At 44.0% G+C, this 21158-nt stretch overlaps 1 protein-coding gene across 1 annotated transcript in view; it reads right to left on the minus strand.

Annotated features, from left to right (window-relative positions):
- Positions 1-5833: 5833 nt before the first annotated feature.
- The window catches only part of DNAH3 (dynein axonemal heavy chain 3), a 403897-nt gene continuing 388572 nt past the window's right edge, over positions 5834-21158 (minus strand). Inside the window, exons 63-64 of the mRNA XM_078777885.1 lie at positions 6432-6569; positions 5834-6255 (exon numbers count right to left, since the gene is read on the minus strand). Coding sequence (XP_078634011.1) covers positions 5902-6255; positions 6432-6569 — 492 coding nt within the window. The 3' untranslated portion in view covers positions 5834-5901. The remainder of the gene's footprint in view (positions 6256-6431; positions 6570-21158) is intronic.

A 21158-nucleotide genomic window follows, 5' to 3' on the forward strand; every position in this document is an offset into this window, starting at 1 on the left:
CGATGGCGTCGTAAGATGGCGTCGTATCGGCAGTTAATCGGATGCTTTTGGGCCCCAACGTCGGCTAATTCAGATTTTTCGAGTATGGCTGTACGTGATAAACAAAGAGCGTGGTTCGTAGATCGTAAATCCATTAGTGCCGTGGGCATCGGGTCACTGGGTGCGGCGTAAAAGGGATAACAAAGTCGAGTCCTTACGCTATTATTATATAGACTAGCCGAAACCCGTGGAACATCCACGGAAGGGAGGATGTGGTGTATGGATAGAGTGTACCATTATGGATGGCAGAGGGGAGCGCTCATGGGATATTCTTCTTCCGTTAAGCTCCAATTTTTTCTCTTTAAGTTAAGTCCAATCAGTCCTCTCTGCTCGAAGTGCTCAGGCCATGCCTTCCCGCTCTCATACTTTTATTGCCGTTCGGTGTAGAAAGGGATTGACATATCGTTCAACTGTTTCAGCTCGTTATCTTTAAGCTTCCTTACGTCTCGCCACCTGCTACACCTCTCTGAGTTACGAGGATTTATGCAACGCACCCCGAGTATCGCAACGTCACTCCATTTAACTTTATTAAAATGACGATAAAGACGTTTCCTTATATATCCTAATTTAAAATGTTCAAGGGAATAAAAAGACCATTTGGTTCACACCACCCATGTTCACACCACTCGACTGTCCAATCAGCGGACGGCTTGCTTCGCCTTCGCCCAGCAGACGCCAATACGATGGCGTCGTAAGATGGCGTCGTATCGGCAGTTAATCGGATGCTTTTGGGCCCCAACGTCGGCTAATTCAGATTTTTCGAGTATGGCTGTACGTGATAAACAAAGAGCGCGGTTCGTAGATCGTAAATCCATTAGTGCCGTGGGCATCGGGTCACTGGGTGCGGCGTAAAAGGGATAACAAAGTCCAGTCCTTCCGCTATTATTATATAGATTACAGGTAACTACTTAAGGACTTGCTCCAAGCTTGGCTCAGTAGGCACGCGTGATCCACCCTTTGTTGCTCGGCACACGTCATCCACCCTTTGTTGCTAGGCATGCGTCCTCCACGCTTTGTTGCCAGGGACGCATCCTCCCCTTTTGTTGCCAGGCACACATGATCCACCCTTTGTTGCAAGGCACATGTCATCCACCCTTTGTTGCTAGGCACGTGTCCCCCTCCCTTTGTTTAAAGGCACGCGTCCTCCACCGGTTGTTGCTAGACATGCGTCATCCACCCTTTGTTGCCAGGCATGCGTCCTCCACCCTTTGTTGCTAGGCATGCGTCCTCCACCCTTTGATGCTAGGCACGCGTCCTCCACCCTTTGTTGCTAGCCACGCGTCCTCCACCCTTTGTTGCTAGGCACGCGTCCTCCACCCTTTGTTGCTAGGCACGCGTCCTCCACCCTTTGTTGCGAGGCACTCGTCCTCCACCCTTTGTTGCTCGGCAAGCATCCTCCACCCTTTGTTGCTAGGCACGCGTCCCCCACCCTTTGTTGCTCGGCACACGTCCTCCACCCTTTGTTTCTAGACACGTGTCCTCTACCCTTTGTTGCTAGGCACACGTCATCCACCCTTTGTTTGCTAGGCACGCGTCATCCACCCTTTGTTGCTAGGCAGGCGTCCTCCACCCTTTGTTGCTTGGCACATGTCATCCACCCTTTGTTGCTCGGCACGCGTCATCTACCCTTTGTTGTTAGGCACGCGTCATCCACCCTTTGTTGCTGGGCACGCGTCCTCCACCCTTTGTTGCTGGGCATGCGTCCTCCACCCTTTCTTGCTGGGCACGCGTCCTCTACCCTTTGTTGCTAGGCACGCATCATCCACCCTTTGTTGCTTGGCACGCGTCATCCACCCTTTGTTGCTAGGCACGCGTCCTCCACCCTTTGTTGCTAGGCATGCGTCCTCCACCCTTTGTTTCTAGGCATGCGTCATCCACCCTTTGTTGCTCGGCACGCATCATCCACCCTTTGTTGTTATAGTCAGGTTCACTATGTTTTTTCGTTCAAAATCATGGTAGATTAGCAAACCTATACATTTTTGGAAATGTTATTACATGGAAAATCTGAAAATCAATGTTTACATTTGCCAATTCCGACCAATTCGATTCGACCAATTCGACCAATCGACCAATTCCATTCGACCAATTCGACCATTCGACCAATCGCTTTGATCGACCATTCGACCAATTCGATCGATTCGATTCATCGAATTCGATTCGATCGACCATTCGACCAATTCGATTTGCCAATCAATTTGACCGACCTTTGCTTGTGTGGAACGGACTGTGAAAACGATGCGGACTATATTGTCGGATACGACACACAGGACAGTGATGACGAACTCTAAATGGCATATTCTGTAATCGTGTATGTTTGATGCCATTGACTGCCTGTGTATATTTTGTCATTGACTGCCTGTGTAGATGTGAAGTTATACTGACTGCATGTGTATATATGATTTTGCTGACTGCCTGTGTATGTTTGGTGATATGAATTATTGTGACACATTTTGATGTTATTAACTGCCTGTACAAAATGATAACATGTATTTGATTATGCAACTTATCGCGAATATAAAGACAGTATTCTGCAATTCAAAACCTTTGATTCGTGTCTTACCATTCCCCATAGCACTAATTTGATACTTTCATTGGATTCCTTGTCCCTGAAAATATAGGTTTAGTATATTTTTTAAAGTTTTTAGGGTAATTAGAGGCAGAAATAGAACAAAATATGTATTTTACAGTGGCCATTTTGAAAATCCAAAATGGCCGCCATACAGGTATCTCTCCAAATGTAAAAATTGATTTTTAGTTTCCTTATGCTATAACCTTTCCAAAAATGTATAGGTTTGCGAATCTACCATGATTTTGAACGAAATATAATTTATTGACATAGTGAACCTGACTATTAGTCACACGCCCTCCACCCTTTTTTGCTAGGCAAGTGTCCTCCACCCTTTTTTTTTTCTTTTCTTTTTTGGATACAGAATCGAGGCTCGTGAAAGAGCTAACATTTATCACACAAACAAATCAAACAGACAAACAAACAAAGTATTTCAAAATACTTGCGAGTATTTTTTCGAGTAAAAATCTTGCGGTCGACAAGATGGGGAGAGAAGGGGAAGCACATAAACACAACATTTGCAAGCAGGGACATCGGGAAATGTGTGGGAGGGAGTGGGCTTGGGGGGAGTCGGCGTGGGGAGGGGGGTGAGTTGTGAGAAGTATAAACAAAAGGACACCAAGGACATCCAGGAAAGAAGTTGGTATTTCAAAATAGCTCTTTTAGCTCTTTCACAAGCCTCGATTCAGTATACAAAAAAAAAGAAAAAGAAAAAAAAAAGTGGATTTGGGGTGAAATTAGCAGGGGTAGAAAAGATCAAGATTTTGGATGGTGGAAGATAAGAGATGGTGGTGAACAGCTGTTTTAAAGACCTGGAGGGAGGAGTGGGATTGAAGAGAGTGAGGGAGTTTGTTCCAGAGGCAGGAGAAAAGAGGAATGAAGGAGTGAAGGTGAGCAGAGAGTCTTGATTTTGGCAGTTTAACCATAAGAGGGTTGCAGGCAGATCTTGTGCGACCTGGAGGAATATTTGGGGGACAGAGCCCAGAGAGAGCTGGAGGAGCAAGGCCGGAGAGGAGTCGGTAGAAGACAGAAAGACCACCAACCTGCCTGCGGTGAGTAAGTGAAAGGCCCTCGGAGGTAGCTTCATCGCGGGAGATTCCAATGATTCTGAACGCTTTGGTTTCAACAGCGTGAAGACGAGCTAGGTGTGAGGCAGGAGCACCAGCCCAGAGGGGAGAGCAGTATTCCATTGAGCTGCGGATGAAGGCCTTGTATGTGGTGAGGAGCTCAGGTGTGCCAAGGAAGGATTTCGCACGATGGAGGATGCCCAGTCAGCGACTGGCTTTGGAGGCCAGCTTGGAAATGTGGTTTTCCCAGGAAAGATCATGGCAGATAGTGAGACCCAAAAGCTTGAGTGACATAGTTGTTAGGTGCACTTCTCTTCCCACAAGATGGATGTAGAATGAAAGTCTCAGGAGGGAAAACCTGAAATTTGGAAGGAGGAGGGAATGGGGGTGGCAGAAGAGGGTTAACGAGAGTGGAAAAGATCATGGTTTTGGATTTTGGACCATCTGAGATGGTGGTGAACAGCTGTCTGGAAGAGAGGAGTGAGATTGAAGAGGGGGATGAGGAAGTTAATTGCACAGCTGGGAAAAAAAAGGAACGAATGAGTGGAGGTTTGGGAGGGTTGTTGACTTGATGTTGCATTTATAGTTATTGTGTATTTGGAAACAATCACGTGCTGTGTGCGTTTTTAAATGTTTTAGGAAACATTTTTTTTTTTTTTTTTTTTTTTTTTTTTTTTTTTTTTTTTTTTTTTTTTTTTGTATACAATATCGAGGCTCGTGAAAGAGCGAACATTAATCACATGAACACACAGAAAGACAAACCGACACATAAAACATATAACATAGGGAGCGGTAGACAAGATGGGGAGAGAGGGGGAAGGACACAAACACAACATTTGAGAGCAGGGACCGAGAGACATGGAGACATCGAGAGATCTGAGAGAGGGCGAGGGCTTTGGGGGGGGGCGTGGGAAGGGGGCAGTGGGAGAGGTATAAAACATATGGACACTGCCAGGACTTCCAGGAAAGAAGTTGGAATTTCAAACAAGGTGGATCTGGGGTGAATTAGCGGGGGTAGAAAAGATCAAGGTTTTGGATGGGGGAAGATAAGAGATGGTGGTGAACAGCTGTTTTAAAGACCTGGAGGGAGGAGTGGGATTGAAGGGAGTGAGGGAGTTTGTTCCAGAGGCGGGAGAAAAGAGGAATGAAAGAGTGAAGGTGAGCGGAGAGCCGAGATTTCGGCAGTTTAACCATCAGAGGGTTGCTGGCAGATCTTGTGCGACCTGTAGGAATATTTGGGGGACAGAGCACAGAGAGAGCTGGGGGTGCAAGGCCGGAGAGGAGTCGGTAGAAGACAGAAAGACCACCTACCTGCCTGCGGTGAGTGAGTGAAAGGCCCTCAGAGATAGCTTCATCGCGGGAGATTCCAATAATTCTGAAAGCTTTGGTTTCAACAGCGTGAAGCCGAGCTAGGTGTGAGGCAGGAGCACCGGCCCATAGGGGAGAACAGTATTCCATTGAGCTGCGGATGAAAGCCTTGTATGTGGTGAGGAGCTCAGGTGTGCCGAGGAAGGACTTCGCACGACGGAGGATGCCCAGTCGGCGACTGGCTTTGGAGGCCAGCTTGGAAATGTGGTTTTCCCAAGAAAGATCATGGCAGATAGTGAGACCCAAAATCTTGAGCGACAGAACTTCTTGGAGAGGATTGTTGAGAAAGTAGATGGGAGGGTTGTCCAGTCGATCTTTTCGGAGAGACATAGTAAGAGTGTGAGATTTGTCAGGATTGAAAGACATGTTCCACTTGTTTGACCAGTCTGTGATTTTGTCCAGGTCTTCAGAGAGTGAGGAGGCAGCAGACTGCCGATCTGAGGGAAGAGGAATGGAGCGGCAGAGAGTGGAGTCATCAGCAAAGAGATAGAGAGGATTTTCGAGAGAGTCAGAGAGATCATTGATGAAGACCAGAAAAAGCACGGGGCCCAGAACACTGCCTTGGGGAACTCCAGCCTGAACAGGAAGAGGAGATGAGAGAAACCCATTCAGGGCCACACGTTGACGACGACTCGAGAGGAAGTCCGCCAGCCATGCGTGGAGATTTCCATGGATACCAAAGGAGGAGAGTTTGGTGAGCAGAGCGGGGTGCCAGACCGTGTCGAAGGCACGTGATAGAATGCACATTTAAATGTGCCGAGGCGTGATCAAAATGAATTTCCAGACAAATATTGATCATTCATTTAATAATCAGAAAACAGAAGGCAAACGAAACATTGTACAGCCAGAAGGAATTCAAGGTCAATCATCGAGCTGGCAAAGTGCTGCAACACCACGAGTGATCCAGTGCCTGGAGGCCTGGTCTGACGGCAGGTCTAAAGACAAGACATAATTGGTGGAATGGCCCGTGGTAGAAAGTGTTCCTCGGCGAGCGCTGGTCTTGTACACGGGGCATGCGTACGTAGCATGTTGAACGAACGTCGAAAAATCACCTGGTCGCAACCACAGCACAGGCAGTGGATCATAGAGGATCTTTAACAGGCACTCGCTGAGGACTGCACGATCTCTGTCCCAGCGTGCACCCTCCAGGAACAAGCCCTTGATGTAAGCACCATCTTCTGGCTTCTCTGGCATTTCGGTTTCCTGTTGTGTCACCTACAAGGGTAGAATGAATAAAACAGGAAAAGGAGACAGTTATTTAAGCATATGTGTGTGGAATAGAGAAAGAGATGGGAAAACCAAACATACCATGGAGAAAGTGCACTTAATGTTGGGACAGCAACAACAACTCCAACCACCACCACCACCGAGTGTGTCCGAAGCAATTTTACCTCAAATTGGAAGGCGATGTGGTCGATGGGGATGGAGTGCTTTCGAGCATAATTCTGGGACACACCGGTCAGGAACGATTGCGTGAAGTAGAATCCTGAGATCCAGAAGACGTTTGGTGGTCCATGATCGATCCAGTCCTGCCGTGCACAAAAGTTGACTTAGTCAATCATCCGATGTTGGTTTTCATGGTAGAATAGAAGCTCCTAATTACCCTGCGCTCTTGAAGCGAAAAGCAGGATTAGGCATTCGGTAAGTACACACGTACGTACGTGGCATGTTTGCATTTCTGCATTTTGAAATTTCACTTTATCTGCAATTCTTCGTCCGATTGACACGAAATTTTACCATAGGAGCGTCTCCGCCTATATAATTTTTTTACTCCTAATTATGACGTCATAGGTCACGTGCTCGCCGAGGGACACCAGGGGCGTCGATTGCTATTGAAAGGTGGGGGTGACATTTTCTGGGAATTTTTTTTTTTTAAGTGGCGATGAAGAAGATGATTATGTTTTTTTTTGTCATTTTTATGAATTTGATATAATCATAAATAGTCACCAATTTGAAATCTGATATAAAATTTAAAATTGAATTGACGATATATCAGGAAGTCAGAAGACTTCCTATGAAGGAATGACACACAATTCCTCAAAAAACAAAATCTACCAAGATATGAACTTGTAAACCTATAAAGGTACAAACCAATCAGTCATCTGTGGAGGATTTCACATCAAATAACACTCATTAACTCTTTGTGTGCTGCATCTTTTTTCTTTTTTTTCCAAAAATTTTATTGAAAAAATTACATTTTTTTTGGTCGTTTTCAAAAAAAACAAGTACAAAAAGTTTTAATTAAAACAAAAGCTGCGTCGATGTTACACAATGCCTAGATGCAGCTGTGCCTATAACATCGATGTTATAGGCACAGGACATTCCTATTGATTCGATTACTTGATGTTATTTTTGTGCAAAGTGAAAATATATCTCGGCAATTTCCCGTGTGTGGCGACGAATTTTTTAATATATCTCGGCATTTTCCCGTCTGTTATTTCAGGCGGTGTATGACTGACCATGCCGCGATTTAAAAAAAAAAAATCTCGGCAATTTCCCGTATGTGGCGACACGTGAACGAAGCTATGCTCCTCTCCACATTATTGTGACGACGTATAAATTAAATATTTCATCGTGACGATTGTCATCAAATGGACGAATTTTTAATATATCTCGGCATTTTCCCGTCTGTTATTTTGGGCGGTGTATGACTGACCATGCCGCGATTTAAACAAAATATATATATCTCGGCATTTTCCCGTCTGTTATTTCGGGCGGTGTATGACTGACCATGCCGCGATTTAAAAAAAAAATATCTTGATGGACTTGAAGTTACAGGCCTTTGAGAATTCATTTCGTTCTATAAAGGGCAACTTTCATCGGATTTTCTTCCCGTTTTTTTTCAACCGAGTCTAAAACTATGTTAGCGACTGTGAAAAATGAAATGATATATCGAATTTGATTTGAAAGAAAACTGTGTGAGAGAGCAAGACACCACGGGCCTACAAAACAGGCCTCAAAGCTATGCGAGTTAATAAAATGGTGGATATTTGTTTATATGAAGCCTCTCCCACAATGGGTGGAGCTATGGTTCCCAGAATGGGTGGAGCTTTGAGGTTTTGTCTTCTCTGCAAGAACAACAAGAACAAGAAGAACAACAACAACAGCAGAGGGCACTCTATGAGCAGCGTCTGCGACGCGGCTAAAAAAAAAATCATCTTGTGACAAATCTGCGACAGGAGCACACAAAGGGTTAAATGTTTGGACAGCATGGCTGAACTACAAAATTGACAGAACAAAAATAGCCCGTTTGTAATTTTTCTTTTCAGACATTAATTCAAAATTGGGTTAAGCTCAGGACTTTGTTCGAACCGAATCTACTACATTTTACAGTGGGAACATCCATGACACCTCAAATTTCTCATAACTTGAAAGGATTCCACGAAACGTAGGCATAACTGAATATTTACGCTTTGGTAAATTAAGTGCCAAGAGGGGTGGGCGGGACAACAACTGTCAATCAGCCTGATGGGGGCAGAGCCGCAGGAGACATTTGACCGTATGTATTAATTAGAATGTTACATCGTCTATAAAGTATGTACAGTGCTTTACCATTACAAAGTGAGTACGTCTATAAAGTTTGGACTACATATTTATAAACTAGAACACCACTTATAAACTAGAGAGCATACATACCTCGGCCAGGGTGAACAGTTTACGTTTTGTATCCCTCTGATAGGTCAGATCTGGATCCGGAACTGACCCAAAATCTAATTGGCTTGTTCTTGTTGCTCAACCAACTCATCCACCAAGGTTTGTCAAAAGTCATCCACAACTTTTTGAAATATCTTCCTAATTATCGTTTTTGGCCATAAGCCTGGTGTTGGCTGATCAAAACTGCTTCCATTGGGCAAACATGATTGCTTTTGTACGAAAAAGGTTTCTTCTGAAATATTTGTTATTTTGCTATGTACAAGCTAAATATAAACTATTTGATGAGGCACACACGTTTCAGCACTACAAGTCACATGCAACAAAAATACATGTACTTTTGCGTCAAAACGACTTCAATTGGGCAAACAAGATTGCTTTTGCACGAAAATGGTTTCTTGTGAAATATGTGTTATTTTGTGGTGCACAAAATAAATATACACTATTTGATGAAGCACACACATTTCTGTATTAGAACAGTGACTTGCAACGAAACAAAACGTTCACTTTTGTGTCAGCACTGCTTCTATTGGACAAACAAGATTGATTTTGGACTTCAAAGGTTTCTTGTGAATTGTGAGTTATTTTGCTGCGTGCAAGCAAAACATACACTTTGTGATTAAGCACACACATTTTTGTACTTGAATCGTGACTTGCAACAAAAAAACGTGCTCTTTGGTGTCATAACTGCTTCTATTGGGCAAATAAGATTGATATTGACTTTTGGGAAAATAAGATTGATTTTGGACTTTAAAGGTTTCCTATGAAATATGTGTGATTTTGCTGTGCACAAGCTAAACATATATTATTTGATGAAACTTACACATTTATGTACGATAAGAGTGACATAACAAAAAACGTGCACTTTTGTGCAAAACTGCTTGTATTGGGCACATAAGGTTGCTTATGCACGAAACAGTTTCTTGTGAAATATGTATTCCTTTGCTGTGTACAAGCTAAATATACACTTTTTGATGAAGCACACACGTTACTGCCCAAGAATAGTGACTTGCAACAAAAAAACGTGCACTTTTGTGTCAAAACAACTTATATTGGGCAAACAAGATTGCTTTTCCACGAAAAAGGTTTCTTGTGAAATGTGTGTTATGTTGCTGTATAGAAGTTAAATATACACTATTTGATGAAGCACATACGTTTCTGCACTGGAATAGTGACTTGCAACAAAAAAAAACGTGCACTTTTGTGTTAAAACTACTTCTATTGGACAAACAAGATTGATTTTGGACTGAAAAGGATTCTTGTGAAATATGTGTGATTTTGCTGTGTGCAAGCTAAACATACAATATTTGATGAAACACACCCATTTCTGCACTAGAATAGTGACTTGCAACAAAAAACCTGCACTTTTGTGTCAAAACTGCTTCGATTGGGCAAACAAGATTGCTTTTGCACGAAAATGGTTTCTTGTGAAATATGTTATTTTGCTGTGCACAAGCTATATATACATTATTTGATGACGCACATACGTTTCTGCACCAGAATAGTGTCTTGCAACGAAACAAAACATGCACTTTTGTGTCAAAACTGCTTCTATTTGGCAAACAAGATTGCTTTTGCATGAGAAAAGTTTCTTGTGAAATCTGTGTTATTTTGCTGTGTGCAAGCTAAACATACACTATTTGAAGAAGCGCACACATTTCTGCACTAGAATAGTGACTTACAACAAAAAAAAAAAACGTGCACTTTTGTGTTGAAACTGCTTCTGTTGGGCAAATAAGATTGATTTTGGACTTTAAAGGTCTCTTGTGAAATATGTGTTATTTTGCTCTGTTCAAGCTAAATATACACTATTTTATGAAGCACACACATTTCTGAACTATAATAGCGGCTCACAAAAAAAAAAAAAAAACGTGCACTTTTGTGTTAAAACTACTTCTATTGGGCATACAAGGTTGCTTTTGCACGAAACCGTTTCTTGTGAAATGTGTATTCTTTTGCTGTGTACAAGCTAAACATACACTTTTTGATGAAGCATACACATTTCTGCACTAGAATAGTGACTTGCAACAAAAAAACGTGCACCTTTGTTTCAAAAATTAATCTTTTGGGCAAACAAGATTGCTTTTGCAAGAACAAGATTTATTGTGAAATACGTGTTATATTGCTGTATATAAGTTAAATAAACACTATTTGATGAAGCACACACATTTCTGTACTTGAATCGTGACTTGCAACAAAAAAACGTGCTCCTTGGTGTCAAAACTGCTTCTATTGGGCAAATAAGAATAATATTGGACTTTTGGGCAAATAAGATGATTTTGGACTTTAAAGGTTTCTTGTGGAATATGTGTTATTTTGCTGTGTGCAAGCTAAACATACACTATTTGATGAAACACACCCATTTCTGCACTGGAATAGTGACTTGCAACGAAACAAAACGTTCACTTTTGTGTCAGCACTGCTTCTATAAGGCAAACAAAATTGCTTTTGCAGAAAAAGGTTTCTTGTGAAATATGTGTTATTTTGCTCTGTTCAAGCTAAATATACACTATATGATGAAGCACACACATTTCTGTACTAGAATAGTGACTTATAACAAAAAAACCTGCACTTTTGTGCAAAACTGCTTGTATTGGGCATACAAGGTTGCTTTTGCACGAAACAGTTTCTTGCGAAATGTGTTTTCTTATGCTGTGTACAAGCTAAATATACACTTTTTGATGAAGCACACACATTTCTGCACTAGAATAGTGACTTGCAACAAAAACAAACGTGCACCTTTGTTTCAAAACTGCTTCTATTGGGCAAACAAGATTGATTTTGGACTGAAAAGGTTGCTTGTGAATTGTATGTTATTTTGCTCTGTACAAGCTAAATATACACTATTTGATGAAGCACACACATTTCTTGTACTCGAATAGTGACTTGCAACGAAACAAAACGTTCACTTTTGTGTCAGCACTGCTTCTTTTAGGCAAACAAGATTGATTTTGGACTTCAAAGGTTTCTTGTGAATTGTGAGTTATTTTGCTCTGTACAAGCTAAATATAAGCTATTTGATGAAGCACACATATTTCTGAACTTGAATCGTGACTTGCAACGAAAAATGTGCACCTTTGTTTCAAAACTGCTTCTATTGGACAAACAAGATTGATTTTGGACTTCAGAGGTTTCTTGTGAATTGTGTGTTATTTTGCTGTGTGCAAGCAAAACATGCACTATGTGATGAAGCACATACATTTCTGCACTAGAATAGTGACTTGCAACGAAACAAAACATGCACTTTTGTGTCAACACTCCTTCGATTGGGCAAACAAGATTGCTTTTGCACAAAAATGGTTTCTTGTGAAATATGTGTTATTTTGCTGTGTGCAAGGTAAACACACTATTTGATGAAGCACATACATTTCTGCACTAGAATAGTGACTTGCAACGAAACAAAACATGCACTTTTGTGTTAAAACTGCTTTTATTGGGCAAACAAGATTATTTTTGCATGAAAATGGTTCCTTGTGAAATGTTATTTTGCTGTGCACAAGCTAAATATACACTATTTGATGACGCACATACGTTTCTGCACGATAATAGTGACTTGCAACGAAACAAATCATGCACTTTTGTGTCAAAACTGCTTTGATTGGGCAAACAAGATTGCTTTTGCACAAGAAAAGTTTCTTGTGAAATCTGTGTTGTTTTGCTGTGTGCAAGCTAAACATACACTATTTGATGAAGCACACACATTTCTGCACTAGAATAGTGATTTATAACAAAAAACGTTGCACGAAAGAGCCCCGATGGACAAGCGACGCCACACTCCACCAGACCCCCCGTGGGGCCTAGGTCGTACCACGACACCCATGGCTGAACCCCACGTCCAAATCCCACCAGCCCAGCCCCCTAGCTGGCTGGCATACCCAAATTTCGTGGGGGGGGGGGGGGGGGGGCACATTTTCCCCGAGGCCATTCCCAATGACCTTTCCTGGTCCAAATCCCCCAGCCCGACAGCCCGGGGACCAACTCCCACCATGGCTGTCCAAATCCAATTCCCATTGCAATTTGATTTTGGATTTTTTTTTTTTTTTTTTTTGTATACAGAATCGAGGCTCGTGAAAGAGCTAGCATTTATCACACAAACAAATCAAACAGACAAACAAAGTATTTCAAAAGGGGTGCGGTAGACAAGATGGGGAGAGACGTGGAAGCACATAAACACAACATTTGCAAGCAGGGAAATCGGGAAATGTGTGGGAGGGAGTGGGCTTGGGGGGAGGCGGCATGGGGAGGGGGGTGAGGTGGGAGAAGTATAAACAAAAGGACACCAAGGACGTCCAGGAAAGAAGTTGGTATTTCAAAAAAGTGGATTTGGGGTGAAATTAGCAGGGGTAGAAAAGATCAAGGTTTTGGATGGTGGAAGATAAGAGATGGTGGTGAACAGCTGTTTTAAAGACCTGGAGGGAGGAGTGGGATTGAAGAGAGTGAGGGAGTTTGTTCCAGAGGTGGGAGAAAAGAGGAATGAAGGAGTGAAGGTGAGCAGAGAGTCTTGATTTTGGCAGTTTAACCATAAGAGGGTTGCAGGCAGATCTTGTGCGACCTGGAGGAATATTTGGGGGACAGAGCCCAGAGAGAGCTGGAGGAGCAAGGCCGGAGAGGAGTCGGTAGAAGACAGAAAGACCACCAACCTGCCTGCGGTGAGTAAGTGAAAGGCCCTCGGAGGTAGCTTCATCGCGGGAGATTCCAATGATTCTGAACGCTTTGGTTTCAACAGCGTGAAGACGAGCTAGGTGTGAGGCAGGAGCACCAGCCCAGAGGGGAGAGCAGTATTCCATTGAGCTGCGGATGATTTTAAAATTTTAGCCTCATGCGTCCAATAACCACGGCTGCAGGTAACAACCCTTCCCTCAGGTTGTTCTGCCCCTCTCTGCAGCTGCTGCAAATTCCCTACGGGGACCAAATCCTCCGAGGCTCTATCTCCCAGTTCGTCAATGTCCAAATCCAGCCCGAGCCAACACACTCCCCCTGCTGGGTATCCAGTTTACGAGCCTCTGTTACCAAATTTTTATGCATGGTGAGGGTCCCCTCGGTCACCTCAACCGCCTCCTCGGACCGACTCACCTCAACCCCCAAACTCCTTTGGACCTGGTCAAACTCTTCCCCGATTGTACTGTTCAAGGCCTCGAGCCGCTGTGTCAATTCATTCTCATCATCCCCCATCAATTCTGGCTCTGACAGGTCTTCATCCACAACTACCCAGTCCTGTTCCGTTACACGGATCTCCAATATTCTTACCCCCCCCTGTTGCTTTGAACCACCGCCCTGGCACAAAAAAGGATTCAAATTTCTCCCCCTGTTGGTGTGTTGGGGCATCCACTCGGCCCCGATTACTTTCCAGGCATTCATGTATCAAACATTCCCCTGTTACTTCCAAACATTCCAAATTTTCTTCCCCAACTTCCCCATTGACTTCTACACATGGTCTCCTCCCTTTCCAATTCACATTCTGCTGCAATACCCTGCCCCTGTGCCCCATGCCCATCAGCATGGGCTGCAACCTTTTCCATTCCCACTTTGAACTCCCCCCCCACCCCGTTCAGATTCAATATAAATTCCCTGCTCCTGTGCCCCATGTGAATCATTCTTTTGTTCTTTCTTTAATTCATTCGTTTGTTCACATGGGGTTTTCGTTCCTTTAATCTGTGCATCCAATTTGCTATTCATTCGTTCTATTATGTTATTCATTTCTTTCATAAATTGCATTATGGCCTGGTAATCCATCGGGGCCATCTCTAAGGCGGGGGAGGTTCCATTGCTATTCTCAATTCCCCCAACTATATTCGGTTCACTTCCAAGACTCTCCGCACCTTCCATTCCTTCTTCCATATCGCTCACCCCCTCCTCCGTCGAGAGAAGGTCGCTTCCTCACGCGTATTTTACCTCAGTAATCGATTTAAACTTAATGACGCAACGTTCGCGTCTCACACATACATTAATTTTTTCGCCTCAGACTAATTTTTTTTATTAAATCCGAATATTCCACTTGTGACACCAAATTTTATTCAGAGGGTTCAAATCCCACTCCTCAAGAACATTTGTCGAGGTATCAAAAAGTTTGTATCCCACTCCTGACTACCATTTGTCGTGTGGACGGCTCTGTGAAGACAGAACGTCCACGGATGGAATCGAGCTTAATGAAGGCGTCTGGGTCAATGGCGGATTTGCTAAACACACACGGGAGGAAGAAGGGAAGAGGAAGCAGCGGGAAGCTTTTACCTGACACAATCTCACCGGGCAGTCTTCAAACCTGCAGGAAATAAACTCAAACGGGAATCCGGGTTAAAATGCACAGTGAAAATAAATAAGGCTTTATTGGCACGGATGCCGATAATACAAAATAAAACGCAACGCTCAAATAACTATTCTAAATTGGGACGTCCCCCACACCAGACTTGAATGCACAGACGAAAGGCTGAAAGAAACTGGAATGAAATAAATAGTGTGGGATTATTGTGCACTTAACTGCGAGTGGCTTGAACCTTGCCCTAAATCGTCCAGGCCCCCCGTTCCCGCGCGGGGAGAAGGCCGCAATCCACTCGGTTCCACGCGCCGCTAGGCCTCACCGGCTTCTAGCCCACCCCGGCCTTGTGGTGTTCCAGCGGCAAGCAGCGCTCATCCACGCATTGTCCCTGCCTGGCAAAACTGCCGCTCTCCGTCTGCAAAAACTCGGCACGTCTCCCGGTGGCATCTCCAATCGCTGCCCTGAGCCCATTGTCCTGGTATCGTTCCCTCGCGAGGTCCGGAACAAGGGGAACGAGCCGAGGGTAGAGGACAGCATCAGGAAGGCAGCAAGAGGAGGAGGGAAGAGCGCCGCACGAGGAAGAGAAGAGCTCTAGGGCAAGCAAAAAGTCCCAGCGCAAGATGGCAGTCCAAACGAGAGCACAAAGGGGAGATTGATCTGACAACCAAAATGCGACCACTCGCTACAGGACCCAGCACGAGAAGGCAAAATGTCGGCTCACATTTCGTGGTGTCGCTTCTCCTCTGACGTCACCGCCACCCCCCTCCCCCTCGACCAATCCTTCTCAAAGTGGGCGTGGCCTCAGCCTGCCTGAGCAATGAGTGCTGCTTTGCGGTGATGTAACTGGTGGTATCCCATCGGCAGTGCTCCGAACTGGCTTCCGGTGAGTTTTGTTATTAGGGGGGAATTAATTAGTGTGTTTGTGTGGTGCAACTAGTGGGCCTATCTAATGTTTATGGTGTGTTGCCATAAGGGACAAAGGAATGATCACCAAATCTGACACACAGGGGAATTAGCTTAGTCCCTAGTCTACCTATCACCGGATCATCCTCGTATGATCGCAGGTACACACTTAATCCGACAAACCGGGCTAAGAAATTACATCAAGATTCCCTATCACGACAGACGAAGCATGATACCTATTCAGATCTACCAAAATCTATATATGCCCCTACCCCAAAATTCATAACAATATTATATATATATATATATATATATATATATATATATATATATATATATATATATATATATATATACCAATTATATGTTTTGTTTTGACTGATTGCTGTACTCTTTTATAATACTTAGTCCTTTCTTGTGCATTGAGGATGTGTAATACCCTAATAAGGAGTTCTGTGCTTGTGAGCTCTTGCCCTGTGTGGGCACAATCTCTTGTTCCCCTTCCTGGCCTTGGTTGCAGCTGTTATCTCTCAGCCTCCCTCATGACTTTGCCAATATCCTGTAGGCTGACACATTTATGAGTGCCCACTCCCTTTGTACTTTCCCAACCAAGGTCTCTATACAGAAAGTTGTAAACATGTTGCCACATATTGCTGACCATCTCCTTATCTGAGCTAACCCATGAGTGGCCTTGGATGAGCTTCCTCTAACTAACTGAACAACAGGATGGGACTAATGGTGGGAGGACCAATGAGCCCATTCTGTCTCTGTATCTTGTGAGCTAAAACCACACCCGATATTCCTTATATAAAGCAAGTTTTAATCGAATTATTTCAGAGCATCTTGTTGTAGTGTTGGTCATTTCATGTGAGCCTCCTGCGACATCTTGCTGTCCGCAAGCTTGTGTAAACGAGTTCTAATAAATATATCCGTTGCTCCTTTCTCTGAGTCTTCTGAGTCCCAAGTTCTAAGTCTCAATTCCAACATATATATATATATATATATATATATATATATATATATATATATATATATATATATATATATATATATATATATATATATATACTGAAACGCAAAAGAAACTTACCACCTTTGAAACCTTTAAATATCAATAATAACACTGCGTGTAGTAAATGTGTGAACTTATTTGTGGACAATAGTGTCCTCACTGTCAGACAAAACGGTCATGGATGGTCACTTGAACCTTCAATGGTCACTTCATAGCACAGCTGTTGAACAGCCGTTTTGACTGTCAGTGATTAGCCAAGGGGTACGGGATGATTTTAATGAGCTGCACGTGATGTCTTGATATTGGCTTTAAAAAGGCCAGTGCAAAATGGGCATTTCAATCAACATGCCACGATTGTCAAGGGATCAATGGCAGCGTGCCCTGGGCATGCTGCAAGGCGGACTGAGCTACCGTACAAACCAACAATTGCTAATTGAAATATTGGCATTTTATTGATGACATGTCAAGTTTTTGACCAAGATACACCATCTCATCAGTTTGTTCTACAGTACAGAACAGCACAGGGTGCAATGTCAGTCCCCTTTCAATAGCGTGTGTGGCAGGTAGCTCAGTCCGCCTTGCAGCAAGCCCAGGGCACGCTGCCGTTGATCCTTTGACAATCGTGGCATGTTGATTGAAATGCCCATTTTGCACTGGCCTTTTTAAAGCCAATATCAAGACATCACGTGCAGCTCATTAAAATCATCCCGTACCCCTTGGCTAATCACTGACAGTCAAAACGGCTGTTCAACAGCTGTGCTATGAAGTGACCATTGAAGGTTCAAGTGACCATCCATGACCGTTTTGTCTGACAGTGAGGACACTATTGTCCACAAATAAGTTCACACATTTACTACACGCAGTGTTATTGTTGATATTTAAAGGTTTCAAAGGTGGTAAGTTTCTTTTGCGTTTCAGTATATATATACAGTGGTACCTCGGCTTACGAGTGCCCCAACGTACGAGTTTTTCGGGATACGAGCCGTCGCTCGGGCGGTTTGTTGCTTTGGGATACGAGCCGAGATCCGATGTACGAGCTCAAAAAATTTATTTTTTTGAATTTTCCGGTTGTGGCTTCCGGTTCCGGTCACGTGGTTATCTTGCCGTGAAAGCATCTCTGCTTGGATATAAAACACGCAATCGTCGAAATACATTAGCGAGGAATCTCCTTGCTCCAGCCGGTGACGTCATCGGCGGGGATCCCCGCCTCCAGAGTGGCTGGTCACGTGACCGCCAAAGCGTGTCGCGCGTGCGGGTATAATGAGCTACACCTGTGGATCACGTGACCACGGAAGCACGCCTCGCTTGAGAGGCATGGCTTTCGGTTTGCGTTTTGCTTTATAAGGCGCGATAAATGGGCTTTTGAGTGTTAGCGGTTCATGGCGTTGACGGTTCATGACGGTTCATGGTCAAAAACCCATTACATCAATTTTACCAGGCACTGTACAGTAAGTACAGTGGACACCAAATGCACGGTGGAAGGCTAGAAGTAGAAGATCGTCCAAGACAAGTGAGAATAAGCCATACTTTGGAGATGACGTCATTCGCTGGTCCGATAACCAAAGATGTGGTATAAAAAACCAGGTGAGCTAACAATGCAGCAATGAAGGAATTCGGCCAAGGCACCGGCACACAACGACCTACCTACATCGAAAGACTCAATGCCAATGGTGACAGAAGCCAAGACGGCCGGCTTAAACACCGCCGAAAGACCACGGTGTACCAACTTACGATGCAGAACATCTTGCACTTAATATGATGACAACAGGTGCCATCCTCTGACGTACCATTACAGGTACAGGTACAGTACACGTGAGCACAGAGCAAAAGTTCACTGAAACCGAGATTAAGAAAAAAGAAAAAACACCTCGTGGTCCGTGCTCGATATCCGAGTTTCAATCTTTTCAAACACATGATGCTCTCGGTCACGGTATCTCCTGCGAGCTGCTTCTCCTTCAACCACACAAACAACAACTTCTCCATATCTTCATGGATAGAGGTCCAGTTTATTTCTTTACATTCTCTTGTATTATGTACAGTATATACGAGGTCGTGCTTGTTTATACATTATTTGTTATTTATAAAGTACATTTTTGTTATTTAAAAGCACCTAACAAAAAAATTGGTGTTTTTTTTTTGAGGCTGGAACGGATTAATAGCATTTCAATGCATTTGAATGGGAAAATTTGCTTTGACTTACGAGCGATTTGGCTTACGAGCTCCGTCACGGAACGGATTAAACTCGTAAGCCGAGGTACCACTGTATATATATATATATATATATATATATATATATATATATATATATATATATATATATATATATATACATACATATACATATACATATATATATATATATATATATATATATATATATATATATAATATTATATTGTTACGGTTTTTAGAACCTTCACTAGTATATTTTAGTAAATATTTCCCTTATAAATGTTCCCCTGTAAATATCCCCATCAATTGGCTTGTTAAGGATCGCACCCTAGTTAGTCCATGTACAACACGTAGCGAACCATAGGACCTCTCCGTAGTTATTTCATTATGTGTTTCAGTTAAGGATCTGTTCCCAATCGTTGAATCTGCGTTGCATTAATCAAATAAGATAGGCCCCTTTCAATTTCACCAATCGCCTCACCCGCGCTTCAAAGTAACAGTCGGGCGGCGTTCGCTGCTCCTTGCCTTGATGCGGTTGTTGGCCCAAAACCACCATTAGCCATGCGGTCAAGCCGAGGAAGAAGGGGGCGGAGCCTTCAGAACAAGGTGTGGCACGTCGACGCATCGGCAGAGGTGGAGTCAGCGAGCCCTTTGCCGGCCAACCAGCGCCGCGGTGAGCCAACCGGTAGGCGTGTCATCAGAGCCGGCGGCTTGATTCCAACACGAACGATAAAAGCGGCTGAAAGGGACTGCTTGAACAGTCGGGTGAGAAGGTACGGTTGAGAGTCGAGTGAGAAGGTTCAGAGATTCGACTTGGGTTGGAGACGGCGCTTGGTGAGGTCTGGCTGAGAGAGACGAAGCTGCGCAGAGCTCTTTGACAAGCTGCTTCGAAAAGCCCCTACCGCGTGAAACGAATACGTGCGGCTGCCGCCGGGTTTTTGCCTCGAGCCCGGAGCGGACCTCCATGCTGTGCCTCTGCCCGAGTGCCCGCACCTTCCAGCCCTGCTGTCCCACCTGGACCTTCTCCTTCTTCCAGTCATTCCTGCCTGCCATTCCCTGTCGTGTGAGTCTGTTTGTTGTCCTGGGGAATAATATAAGACTGCTTAAGGCTGCTGCCTAAGCACTTCCGCTTCCGGTCCCTCGAGCGACGGGGCTTGCTTTGATCTCTCCACGGCATCAAAGTTTGAGTGTTTTCCCGTTCGTTTCTTTGTCAAATTTCCGCTGCGTATTTTGTTGTGTATGTGTTATTGTGTGTTTCTATTTGGTTTTGGTTTTGTAGTTGTTGCAAATTTGTGTGTAATTAGTCGTTTCTTTGTCCGGGCCTCGTGCGGCTTGGTGTCTCGTGCGGCCTCCTCGTCTCGACTTGTGCCCCGCCCCCTATATTCTCGTTTGTTCTTTCACCTCTGCTCCTGCTTTCTCAAATCCACGTTCTCACTTAGAGACTTTTCCCAGATTGTTTTCATGGTTTTGTTGAAATATTTATTTAAATATGTTTAAACCGCAGCGGTGATCCCCCCCCCCCCCAATCCCCCCCCGCCCCCAGGATTTCCATGTTTTAAACGTTTCCCAGTGTGTACCCTGGATAAGAATAGGTACGCCGTATCCCTGCGTGTCGTAGGAGGCGACTAAGAGGGTTGGCGTCAGGAAGGGCATCCGGCCATAAAAAACATTGCCTCAAAAAGAGAACCATGACAATTACAAATACATGTGGGCAGGGTACAGCCCGAAGTGGAGATCGGTTTCTGAGGTTTGGGACATGGAATGTAGGGACAATGACAGGGAGATCAGGAGAAGTGGTGGAAGTATTGGTCAGAAGAAGAGTGGACATATGTTGTGTGCAAGAGACGAGATGGAAGGGAAGTGGTGTGAGAATGGTGAAGGGTAGGCAGGGACAGAAATACAAGTTTGTGTGGCAAGGGTGCTTGGAGGGCGTGAATGGTGTTGGTGTCCTGTTTTCTGAGGAGTTTGTAGACAGTGTGGTGAGTGTGACTAGAGTGAGTGATAGGTTGATGATGGTAAAAATGATGATTGGAAAGCTCTTGGTGAACGTCATCTTGGGATATGCTCCGCAGGTTGGTCGGAGCGATGAAGAGAAGGACAAGTTCTGGTGTGCGATAGAGAAGCTGA

This window comes from Myxine glutinosa, chromosome 1, assembly GCF_964187855.1.
Source record: "Myxine glutinosa chromosome 1, kmMyxGlut1.1, whole genome shotgun sequence".
In the NCBI taxonomy this organism is placed as follows: Eukaryota; Metazoa; Chordata; class Myxini; order Myxiniformes; family Myxinidae; genus Myxine; species Myxine glutinosa.